This window comes from Diabrotica undecimpunctata, chromosome 1 (assembly GCF_040954645.1).
Source record: "Diabrotica undecimpunctata isolate CICGRU chromosome 1, icDiaUnde3, whole genome shotgun sequence".
NCBI classification, from domain to species: Eukaryota; Metazoa; Arthropoda; class Insecta; order Coleoptera; family Chrysomelidae; genus Diabrotica; species Diabrotica undecimpunctata.
This window is the reverse complement of record NC_092803.1, coordinates 50386799-50398814: the sequence shown is the minus strand read 5'-3', so window position 1 is coordinate 50398814 and position 12016 is coordinate 50386799. Positions and strand designations below refer to the sequence as shown.

At 31.6% G+C, this 12016-nt stretch overlaps 4 protein-coding genes across 6 annotated transcripts in view; 2 read left to right on the top strand and 2 right to left on the bottom strand.

Annotated features, from left to right (window-relative positions):
* The window catches only part of ema (C-type lectin domain containing ema), a 49485-nt gene extending 41678 nt beyond the window's left edge, over nt 1–7807 (bottom strand). For all 3 annotated transcript variants that reach the window (XM_072542201.1, XM_072542205.1, XM_072542212.1), the window contains exons 1-3: nt 7377–7807; nt 7165–7304; nt 3622–3770 (exon numbers count right to left, since the gene is read on the bottom strand). In XM_072542201.1, the coding sequence (XP_072398302.1) occupies nt 3622–3770; nt 7165–7304; nt 7377–7579 (492 nt within the window). In that variant the 5' untranslated portion in view covers nt 7580–7807. The remainder of the gene's footprint in view (nt 1–3621; nt 3771–7164; nt 7305–7376) is intronic.
* Mt2 (tRNA (cytosine(38)-C(5))-methyltransferase) overlaps nt 1–9885 on the top strand; it is an 81852-nt gene extending 71967 nt beyond the window's left edge. Inside the window, exons 2-4 of the mRNA XM_072542226.1 lie at nt 8417–8525; nt 8582–9051; nt 9198–9885. Of these exons, the coding sequence (XP_072398327.1) occupies nt 8471–8525; nt 8582–9051; nt 9198–9665 (993 nt within the window). The 5' untranslated portion in view covers nt 8417–8470 and the 3' untranslated portion in view covers nt 9666–9885. The remainder of the gene's footprint in view (nt 1–8416; nt 8526–8581; nt 9052–9197) is intronic.
* On the bottom strand, nt 9881–10412 carry lmgA (anaphase promoting complex subunit lemming A). Its single transcript, XM_072542239.1, has one exon. It carries the CDS (start codon nt 10325–10327, stop codon nt 10070–10072), a length of 258 nt encoding a protein of 85 aa, XP_072398340.1. The 5' UTR covers nt 10328–10412; the 3' UTR covers nt 9881–10069.
* Nucleotides 10413–10497: 85 nt separating this feature from the next.
* maf-S (MAF bZIP transcription factor K) lies at nt 10498–11678 on the top strand. The gene is made up of 2 exons (XM_072542230.1): nt 10498–10790; nt 11009–11678. Exons 1-2 carry the CDS (start codon nt 10755–10757, stop codon nt 11372–11374), a joined length of 402 nt encoding a protein of 133 aa, XP_072398331.1. The 5' UTR covers nt 10498–10754; the 3' UTR covers nt 11375–11678.
* Nucleotides 11679–12016: the final 338 nt, after the last annotated feature.

Genomic DNA, 12016 nt, shown 5'->3' with positions numbered 1-12016 from the left:
TCAATTCATAGATGGCGTAAGTCCTTTTCCGAAAAAAACTGACATATGGGGTTTTTGCAAACAACGCCTCAATTGCTTGTTTTTAGCTGATGCAGTATGTCGAGAGGAACTAAATAAGTATGGATGTAGTACGATATTTATAAAAAATAATATTCAGTATATAAGGCTACCCAAAGTAACGGCCTCATCTGAAAAAAGAATTTGTGATTCATGGTGCATGCATGTAATGCATGGTCAATGGACAAGAAGTAATAATAAAGAGCTTATAAAGAACTACTAAAGAATTATATATATATATATATATATATATATATATATATATATATATATATATATATATATAATAGTCTCCCGTTTTATACCGCTCGCGGCTTTGGGAGTATAGCAGGGTAGTCTGCTATATCTAGGGCCTACGGTATACAAGGAAGGTAACATGGCCAGTGCTACGCTTCAACCGCCTATTATTACCCCTGGTTTTACCCAAGGTACTCATTTTATTCAGGCTGAGTCGACCTGGGGCCTATAGACATTTAAAAATGTCTAGTTGTTCTTGCCGGCGGTAGGATTCGAACTCCGGACCACCGGCATGCGAGGCAAGCATCCTACCGCTTGCGCTACGCAGGCCCTAGAATTATATAATGAATCAAAAAGAACGATGGTAATCAAAGCAGAGAAAATATATTTAGGACACATTGAAAGAATGGGAACGGAAAGAATGCCGAAATGGTATTTTCACAAAAGCGAATACAAAAAAGAAGGAAAAGTAGACCAAAAATGAGATGAAAGAACAGCATATATGAACATTTACAAAAAAGTAATATTGAGAATTGGAAAAAAGCATTGGACACAAATATATCTTGAAGGACAAAAACCATTGGAAGCAAAGAAATTTTAAATGTATTTTATATAATTAAAATAAAATAGCTGTTGAGTTTTATAAATAAATCAATTATTTTAATACAAACTACACTAGCTCCAAAACTGAATCTGTTCCGATTTGATATTTATGTCCCTCTATTTTTTTTTATTGGGAATAACCTGCATCAACCATAGAAGGTTATTAGCGGTAGTACAATATAGACTATAATATATTATAATGATTAATATAAAATATAAACTAACGTTTTTACAAAGTTGATTATAATTTAGAATTTTTCTTGAAGTATCACTTATATTTGATTATACAATGTCGTTTTCTTTAAAAACCTAATGATTTTGTCACAATCCGCACTGTCTAAAGCGCACTTTATATCATTTGGTAGTCCAATAGCTTGTCTTTCCATTTGATATAATGGACAGTCTATAACAATATGGCCTACAGTTATATTGGTGTCACAGGCGTAGCATATTCTAAGAGGTTTCTTCCTTAGTAGGTGTTCGTGCGTCAGTCTGGTATGTCCTATTCGGATACGTGTAGTACAACCTGGTCCCTTCGCTTTCCTAAATTTGGTGTTTTCGCTGATAGATCTGGGTTTACTTGCCGCAATTTATTATTTGGTAAGAGTTGCTATCTTCGTAACAATAAGTTTTTTGTGTACTCATTGAAGCATTTTTTCATATCTGAGTGAGGAATTTGGTTAGTTCTATCATCGGATCTCTCCATTTTACAAGCTTCTTTTGCCATTTGATCAGCTATCTCTTTTCCTGGTATCCCCACATGAGATGGTATCCACACCATATGTAGTTGTTTATGATTATTTTGTAGAGTCAGAAGGTCTTTTTTAATCTGTTCTAAAATCTGTGAACCTGTGAATATTACTGTCATGTCTTCAGGTCGTTTAAGAGTTTGTTGTGCTGCCTTGTATATCGCAAAAAGTTCAGCAGAATATATTGAGTAGTCCTTAGGTAGTGGAAACTTGAGCACAGATTCCTCTGTGACAATGGTGGATCCTACTGTTTCCAATTCAGGTATTTTTGATGCATCAGTATAAACTAGTTGACAGGATGAATATTTATTTTTAATATTGCAGAAGTATTGGAGAAAAAGGGATAAAGGGGTATTGTCCTTAGTATAAGTTGACAGATCTGTGTTACAATATGGAATTTGTATAGTCCAAGGGGGAGCATAATCAATATTGGTATGCATAATACCCGTAAATGTGAAGTTGCTAATTTTTTTGCTAAATGATGGTCGAAGATTAGGATTATGATTGTAATTAGAATGGTAATTACCTATAATGGTAAATAAAAGCATAGGGGTAGGCCGGGTTGTTTGGACTAGTTGATAGCTTGCTTGCGTATTGTAAACTGGGACATAATCTTCTAATAGAAAGTGGAGATTCATTTGCTTCGACATGAAGACTTTCAACTGGTTTCTACATGATGGTTCTGTAGGCTCCTAGAGCTAGTCTTACTGCGGTATTTTGTACAATATCTATTTTTTTTAATGTTGAGTCCTTAGCTGAATTATATACATATTATTATATACAATTGATCCATAATCTAATTTACTGCGGATTAAGGATTTGTAAATATTTAGTAGCTGTGTTGTGTCTGCGCCCCAGTTATGATTTGCTAGTACTTTAAGAATATTTATGTTCTGTAAACATGATTTTTTAAGTAATTGGATGTGTTTGTTCCAAGTAAGTTTTGAATCAAAAATCATACCTAGAAATCTAAGTTCCTCAACGTTTTCTAAAACTTGATCATGTAGTGTTAATTTTGGAAGATTTGCAATAATTTGAGGTTTTCGAGAAAACCACATTACTTTGGTTTTAACCGTAGAAAATTTCAGTCCTGTTGTTTTAGACCATTCTTGTAGGGGTCCCTCTATTTATAGTAAGGGATCATCATCATCACTGGCTCGACAACCCTTTTTGGGTCTTGGCCTGTTCTAGGATTCTTCTCCATTCCGATCTGTTTCGTGCTTTTTTTCTCCAGTTTTTTATTTTTAAGGTTGTTATATCATTTTCTATTTGTTCTAAGTATCTCAGTTTCGGTCTTCCTCTTGTTCTTTTTCCTACTGGCATCTGTTTGAATATTTTGTTTGGTATTTCGCCTTCTTCCATTCTTTCTACATGTCCTATCCAACGCAGCCGTCCTATTTTGATGAATGTTATAATATCCGGATCCTGGTATATTTTGTATAGTTCAGAGTTGTATCGTCTTCGCCATATTCCGTTTTTTTTGTGCCCTTATATATGTGTCACAAGATTTTTCTTTCGAAGGTGGCTAACAACGTTTCCTCTCTTTTAGTAAGTGTCCAGGTTTCTGAGCCATATGTGAGTACCGGTCTTATTAGGGTTTTATATATTTGGCATTTTGTCTTTCTTGCGACGTTATCTGATCTTAGGTGTCTAATTAAGCCATGGTAACATTTATTTGCAATAAATATTCGCCTCTTCACTTCCTCCGTAACGTTATTATCAGACGTGACTAGGGATCCCAAGTATATAAAGTTTTTTACCTCCTCTATGTTGTATTCTCCTATTGTTATATTTTGTGGCTGCCTTATTTCTGTGTTTTTTCTTACCTGCATATATTTTGTTTTGGTCTGATTGATTTTAAGACCACTATTTTGTGCAGCTCGTTCTATTTGGTTAGAGGCATACAACCAAATAGAAAAAAGAAGAGAAATGATAGAGGCATAGTAAGGGATAGTTAGGGAATAAGTTTACTTACCTCATTGTAGAAGAAATGAATAGTGTGGGCATTTAGTTTTAAACTTAGTGTCTTTAAAAAAGATATGTAATAGGCCATAACTTCTTCGTCCGAAAAATCAAACTTGTGTACAATTATGGAATTCACATGGTTGTTTGATAATAAGTAATCTAAAACAGAAAAAAAACTTAAACTAATATATGATCATAAACATTTAAAAATATATATTGTTCAAAAGTTGTGTATCTATAACAGTTTTACTTTCTTCTCTAGGAGAAGAAAACACACTTATAGGTAGCATGAGCATATACAGGATATCCAGAAACTCTCCTGCCAAACGAAGACCAGAGATTCCTCAAATAATCTTAAGACAATTTAACCTAATTCACGTAGTTCGAAAAAGGGAGCTAGAGCTCTTTGAAGATGGTACCTTGTAATTAGTTTTTTTAAATACCTTCAGAACGCTTCTATTTAGAAAAACTAAAACTAGTACGATTATTTATCCTCCAGAGTTGAATCTATTTCATCAATTGCGAATTTCTAGTACCGATCATAGGCGTTCGTTTTGGGTTGGTCAACGGTTACTTTAACGAATAATTTTTTTGTCTTTACCTTTTTAGCATTTGTAATATTAGATTATTAAATTTACAGGTATTCTAGTACTAATAGGTACTCTTACTTTAAGTCGACAGGATACACCGCTTTCCAGAAAAATCGATTTGAAAATGTTTCTTTGTTTCGTCATAAAATTAATATTTTTTGCACTATAGTTGGCCGTGAACCTGTCAACAGAAGTATAGTCTACGTCTTTCATTGTCGAATTGTATTCAGTTCGCGAAGTTCATCTTTTAGTTTTTTACTTTGTGTGATTTAACTGTAACAATTTCAATTCAACAATAATGGTTTTACTAATAAGGAATACGTTGATATGCTTTAGTTTATGGCGAAATAAGGTGTAACGCTGGAGCAGCACAATGTAGATACCCTGAAAATTTTACCAATCGTGATCCCACTTACTCAACATTTACAGCTCTTCATCAACGATTAAGAAAAGCAGGTTCAGTGCTCCCAAAAAATAATGATAAAGGGTGACATGATAATGTAACAGCAGCACATGAACATGTTAGTTTAATGGAAGTTTTTACATTTACACCCACAATTACAAAATCTTCCGGAGGAAACATCTTACACAACAAACATTTATATTCTTTTCATTTTACAGAGGCACAAGCACTGCTACAAGGAGATTTTCCTGCTCATGAAAAATTCGCTAGATGGTTACAAAATCAGAAAAATCAAAATGAAGATTTTTTTTTTTGAGACAAAGCTACATTCACAAAAAATGGGATTTTTAATGTGCATAATGTACAATATTATTCGTACGTTGGTGACAATCCCCACGTTGTTAAGTATCTGCATAGGTTTAGCATAAACGTCTAGATAGGAGTAGTTACCGATTATCTGCTTGAGCCTATGGAATTGCCAGCTCGTTTAAATGGTGCTGATTACTTACATTTCCTGCAAAATGGTTTACCTGATTCTTTAGATGATGTGCCTTTAAATATTCGTCAAAACTTATGGTTTCTACATGAGGGCTGTCCGGTCCAATTTAGCAGGAATGTACGAGACTTTCTTGATAATAACTACGAAAACCACTGGATTGGAAGAGAAGGTCCGTTTGCTTGGCCAGCAAGGTCGCCAGATTTTGTTCATCATTGCAATTATTGTGTTTGGGGATACATAAAAGCATTTTTTTATTCCTTTTTGATACAAAATCGTGCAGAACTCTGGTTAAGGATACAAGCTGCTTGCAACCAATTTAGAAATAACTTAAAAATTTTTGCAAGAATTCGGCGTTCTCTAAGCAAAAGGACAAATTTATGCATAGAGACTAACGGTCATCATATCGAGAATCTTTTGTACCTATCTACTTTTAATACTTGTCCTTTTGTGTTAGTATCGTTCCATCGTAATAAATACTTTGTTTTTAAAACTATCTAAATAAAATTTTGTTTCAATTTGAATTTTTGCTTCTTTCCCCAAACTTTTTTTACGAATTGTGTGCTGCATTTATTGAAATAAAAGAAAATTTATAAAATTAATTAAGGTACCTATTAATTTTACTTTCATGACGAAAAAACGAATTTTTTGTAGAAAACGGTGTATACTACCGACTTAAAGTAAGAGTACCTTTTAGTACTAAAATATCTGAAAATTTAATAATCTAGTATAATGAACGCTTAAAGATTAAAGATAAAAAAGTTATGTGTTAAAATAACCGTTGACCTGCCCAAAACGGATGCCTATGACCGGTACTAGAAATTCGCAATTAATGTAATCGATTTAACTCTAGGTGATAAATAATCGTAATAATTTTCGTCATTCTAACTAGAAGGGTTCTGGAGGTATTAAAAAAACAAGGCGCCATCTTCAAAGAGCTCTAGCTCCCTTAGGAAGCATTTTCGGATTAGGTGAATTGGGTTAAATTGTCTTAAAATTATCTGAGGAATCTTCGATCTTCGTTTGTCAGGAGAGTTTCTGGGCACCCTGTATTAATAATAGTGGAAGGAAAAGTAAAAAATATATTTTTTAACCTAGATAGTATAAATTTCTGATTCAGCTTTTGGGATAGTTTATTAAATTTCATTGCTGAATATATAATTCTACTTTATTTTCTAGTTGAACAGTAAAGCATATGTGTCATAAGTTGTAGCTGTTCAAAATGTGTGGTGGGTGAGCTTAGGGCTCTCTCCGAAAGTGGTGCCCATACATTGATAAAAGAAGATAAAATTCAAGATCAACGAAGTATGAAAACATAAAAAAATAAACTAGTAAAAGCAGAAAATCACAAAAAAAAAGAAAATAATACTTATCCAAAAGAAAACTAAAGTTAAAACAAAACAAACAAATCTTCATCAACAACGACCTAACTAAGGAAGACATGAACATTGAAGAGGAAATAAGGAAAGAGCCAGATAAAAAAAAAAGGAAGAAAAACATACGAAAATAGGCTACCAAAAGATAATTAAAGATAAAAAACTATGGAAGTTTTTTTTTCGGAAGCTGTTTGGTGTTATTAGCGATCATACCTCAGCCCATTGGCTTATTGTGCCATTCATGTAACTTTGTGGCTCATGTTTTTCAATGACTGCTTACATAAATGGGTTAAATTAGAAATTAAAAATTTTCTGTCATCGATTCTGGACTGCCTGGCTTTGTAAGCCAGTAACATAACCACTGAACTTCTGAGCTATGACCGTAATAAGAAGTGAAGTATATTTGAAATATATATGGATAAAAAATATGTTGGAAGAAACAAAACCAACATTTCCAAAAAATATCCTGGGATATAGTGGTCTTATAATATAATTCTTGTAGTGGTTTTATCAATTATATCTGAGGATAGACTTTTAAGTCACATATAATTATCCTTAAGATTTTTGTAATGTAATTTGATAATACATTATTCCTCATGTTCAAAGACATAAACTTAAGACTTATGATATAAAAATTCAAACAAATTAAGCTAACTGATAGTAAGATAGAAAGAATAAAATTACTTACATAATGAAGTCTCATTCCGTATATTTTCAAAAAGAATATTCAGGGTTTGCAAAAGTTGAACACATACATAGCTTCCTCCACCGCTTCTTTGGCGCATTATTCTCAGAAAAAATGACAGCATGTTCTTTTCCAAGAAGAAACTGAAAATGTATAATAGTAATTAAAAAAATATATTATACATATATACAAGAAGCGTCAAAATTTCTACTTACTCAAAAACTGAAGAATCATTTTGATCACCCCAGATAAGTATCTCTGCTATAGACCTAAGAGATTCTACCAACAGCCCCCTGTTATGTTCTGAGACTGTTTGATTTCTCGATAAAACATTGTACAGGTACTTCAAGTGTTCTAAGGAATGTAAATTTTTCGGCCTACCCCATCCTCCTCCAAACCAACTTCTGCTTCTGAACATTTTTTAACCTGTTTTTGTAGAAAAGCAAAAAGTCAAAATTCATAATAATTTAACATTGAATTTTACCCTTTGGAACTGGGATCGTAATTTTCACTATCGAGTCATTATTTTAATCAGCTAGTGTAAATCTATCTTGATAATCAGGTAAACGAACTCAAAATTCATATCAAAATTAAACTATCAAATTATCAAATATTTGTGTTAATCAGGCGGCCAAATGTCACTGTCACTGTCACACTGTCCCTACATCTGTCCAACAACAATCACCTGACATTTTTATCGATGTTTAGAAAAATGGACCATCACCATGTTGCATAACCAACCATTCGTTAATTACCATTGTTTTGAAAGTTTTTGAGTGTTCCTTAAATGAATATTTTAAATTTCAGAAAAGACAATAATTTTAAATACATTATAGTTTGTAGTACAGGAGATTTTTGTAATATTGTATTGAACGAAGGTGGTCTCGTAAATATCAAGGTGGTCTCAAACGTTAAATAAAACTACAGTTCTTCCACAAGTTTAGACCATTTATATTATATAAAATATTCATAGATTTTAAATATTTGTATTTTAAGTCTATGATTTAGACTACCCCTTTTTCTTGTCTAATGACATAGCCCCCGTTCAAATATAGACGGCTACGCTTATGAGTATATGAATATTTCTATATTTCTTCAGCCACCTTAAAATTGAGCATATTTTATGTTTAGAGATAGCCCAAAAAAAGAATAAGAACAAGAAGAAGATATATCTACCCATATCTATTATACATAAACATAACCTACATTTTTGAAATAGAATAAAATAAAGATAACTTTATTGTTTGTATACACTATACACAGTTTATTTTAGTTTAATAGATGTAAACTTTTAAGTAATTTAATAAATATGAACGTTTTAGAACTTTACAGTGGTATTGGTGGTATGCACTTAGCTTTGAAAGGTACAAAAAAATATATTTAAAATATCCTATCAATACTAGTTTCTTTTATTTTGTAGATAGTGGTGTTAAAGGAAATATTGTGGCATCTGTTGAAATAAACAATATAGCTAATGAAATTTATAAATTAAATTTCCCAGAAACATACTTGTGGAATGCAAATATTGAAGGAATAACAGTAGAAGATATAAAAAAATTAAATGTAGATACAATATTGATGTCACCTCCATGTCAGCCTTTTACCAGAAATGGTTTACAAAACGATATAAAAGATCCAAGAACAGCGTCATTTATTCACCTATTAAACATATTTCCCGAGTTAAATATAAAATATTTACTCATAGAAAATGTTAAGGGGTTTGAAAACTCGGAGATGAGGGATATGCTGGTAAAAGTTTTATCAAAAAATAATTATAGCTATCAAGAGTTTATAGTAAGCCCCCATCAAATAGGAGTTCCAAATTCGAGGAACAGATATTATTGCTTAGCTAGAAAATATGCAAGATTTTCTTTTGAAATTGGGCATTTGGTATGTTTCCTGGTTTTCTTTATAGGTGTATAAAAATAATATTTTTTAAAAGAGAATATTACTAGTAACTACAGTGCCTAGATATTTCATTAGCTAATCTGAGAAGTTTTTGTTAACTTCTGTACTAATTCTTAATATTTTTGTAGATGGATTCATTCCCTGATCATTGTGAAACACAGGAATGTTTTAGCATAGAAAATATTTTGGAAGAAAATGTTGACCCAAAGTACTATCTTTCAGATAGTGTTCTAATAAAATATTCAAATATAATTGACATCTGCTACAAACATTCTAAAAGATCTTGTTGTTTCACAAAAGCTTACAGTAGGTTTATAGAAGGCACAGGAAGTGTGTTCACAGATAAGCCAGAGAAAGAAGTGGTGGATGTGTTCAACAAAATAAAAACAACTGAATTAAACACCAATTCAAAACTAAATTTGTTGAAATCATTGGATTTAAGGTTTTTTACTCCTCGTGAAATATGCAGATTGATGTGTTTTCCAGATGAGTTTTATTTTCCACCTACAATTGGTGATAGGAAAAAGTATATGGTTTTAGGTAATAGCATTAATGTTAAGGTTGTTTCAAAATTAATACAGTTACTAACAAGTTAAGTAATGTTATTGACTGTTTTACTTTTTAGGTTATATTAAGTACAAACTTTTATACAAATGTTGAAGCTAAAAAAAATAAAATATATAATCAATTGTTGACTCTCATTCTCCTTACTTTTTTAGGTAACAAATAATATAACACATACTCTTTCCATATTATACCATCAAGTTATAAAACAACTTGATGGTATGATAACAAATAATAAAACATAATAAAGAATTTATAAAAAAATATTCTTTAATTCATACTTTTATAAGAAAATCATACAATCTCTTATTATTTAGTCTGATAATATAGGTACTATACACTAAAATACAGTCAATGTTTGCATATTGATGTAAAGTAAATATATACACATCAAATGAATTATCACACAGCATTAATGAAAAATTTGCACTTCAGTTCATTTATTGTTAAACTTCCATTCCTGTCTGCACATGGGGCACTGCTGATTAACTGGCTGAGATTGCAACCATTTGACTATACAATGCATGTGAAAACAATGTGAACATTGGCCCCACACAAGGGGACAGTCATCTCCAGGTAACTTACAATCTGGACAACACCCGTCGAACGGCATTCTACAAATTCCGCAGTTATCGTCGTTCGCCACCCATCTCCAAGTAGCTACACCTTTCCAATTTGTGATAGTTACTTTCATTTCTGTATATTTATTTTTGAGATATTTATCAAATATTTATGTTATCAGTTTATGTTAATATAGGTTATATTCGTAGATATTCTTCTTTCACAATTACGTAAATTTTACACATTATACATAGGCGGAGGTCTGGATGAATTTATTGGGAATAATAAATATAAACAAAAAACTGTCAGTGCAAATACCCAAAATAATCTCAGGAGTTTGTTTTCTGAATATAGTAGATAGTACAGTAGTATTTTATAAAAGCAAACTTGTAAATGTTAGTGAATAATTATTATCTTTAAATATAATCACAGTTCCGACCAAACCTTTCAAACAATTATTATAATGGTTTAAGCATGACTTGCAGAAAAATAATAAAGGCGTAGTTACGCTTTTGCTCAAGCTCAAATTTAGATAAGATTTTAGAAAACAAATAGGAAAAATGTCTTCAGACCATCCCAAGAAAGCAGGAAAACTTGTAAGTAATAGTAGAAATAGTATTATTAGATGACCAAAGAATGTCCTAAACCTTACCTCCATATAAGTAGAGGATTATTGTATGAAAATTAATAAATAGTAATATAAATGTGAATAGAAGAGATAATGCAATGGGGGACCTTTGTATGAGGGAGTAATGTAAATGTAGCAATATGATTCCATAAATAAAAGCAATTATTATAATGCTTATCATTTTAGGCCCCTCTTTCACCGCCACCAATTGTTGATATATCTGATGATGAATTAGTAACTATCTCTGTTAGAGATCTCAATAGGCAATTAAAACTAAGAGGCCTTTCTAGAGAAGAAATTGTGCGCATGAAACAAAGGCGAAGAACATTAAAAAACCGAGGATATGCAGCATCATGTAGAATAAAAAGGATTGAACAAAAAGATGAACTGGAAACAGAGAAGACACAGGAATGGAAGGACATGGAGAATATGCAAGATGATGTGGTTTCATATAGAAATGAAATGAATGAGATCAAAGATAGGTATGAAGCTCTGAAAAGGTTTGCAGTGACAAATAAGATTAGCATTCCACCAGAACTTGAACAATTATAGCATTAGTTTTATATTACCTATAAATGATGTATAATTTAAGTATATACCTTTTAATTTAAATATATTTTTTTATTAAAAAATGTTTTTTTGGCATATTTTCAAGCACATATGTTTCAAAACAAAATGTATAGAAAACTACTCGAAATCTCAAAAATTACAATTAAAAAAAATTGTAAAACAGTACTTAGGTAGACAACTTAAATGGAAAATTGTAACTGGCTGTATAGTAGACACGTAATTTCGTTGGAAAATTTATGGGAACAAGAGCGAGTAAGACACTAGCAAATTGGCAACAGTGTTAGAGTGACCATTTTGATATTCTCATATTATATATCTCATGTTAAATTAAATAAAAGTTCTTATTTTGCAAAAATTTGGTTTTAAGTGTAAAATAAACTTATTGTAAAATAATACCTATATAAAAAAAATTGTTAATAACAGTACCTAATTCATCATCATCATTTTGGCTTTACAACCCTGTGTGGGTCCTAACCTCCCCAAGAATTTTTTTCCAGTAGTCCCTATCCATCGCCTTCCTCCGTCAAGCATGTATTTCCATATTTCTCATATATTGATCTATGTTATGTAGGAATCTTGTTCTGGGTCGTCCTCTTCTTTTTTGACCAATAGGTCTATCAAGGA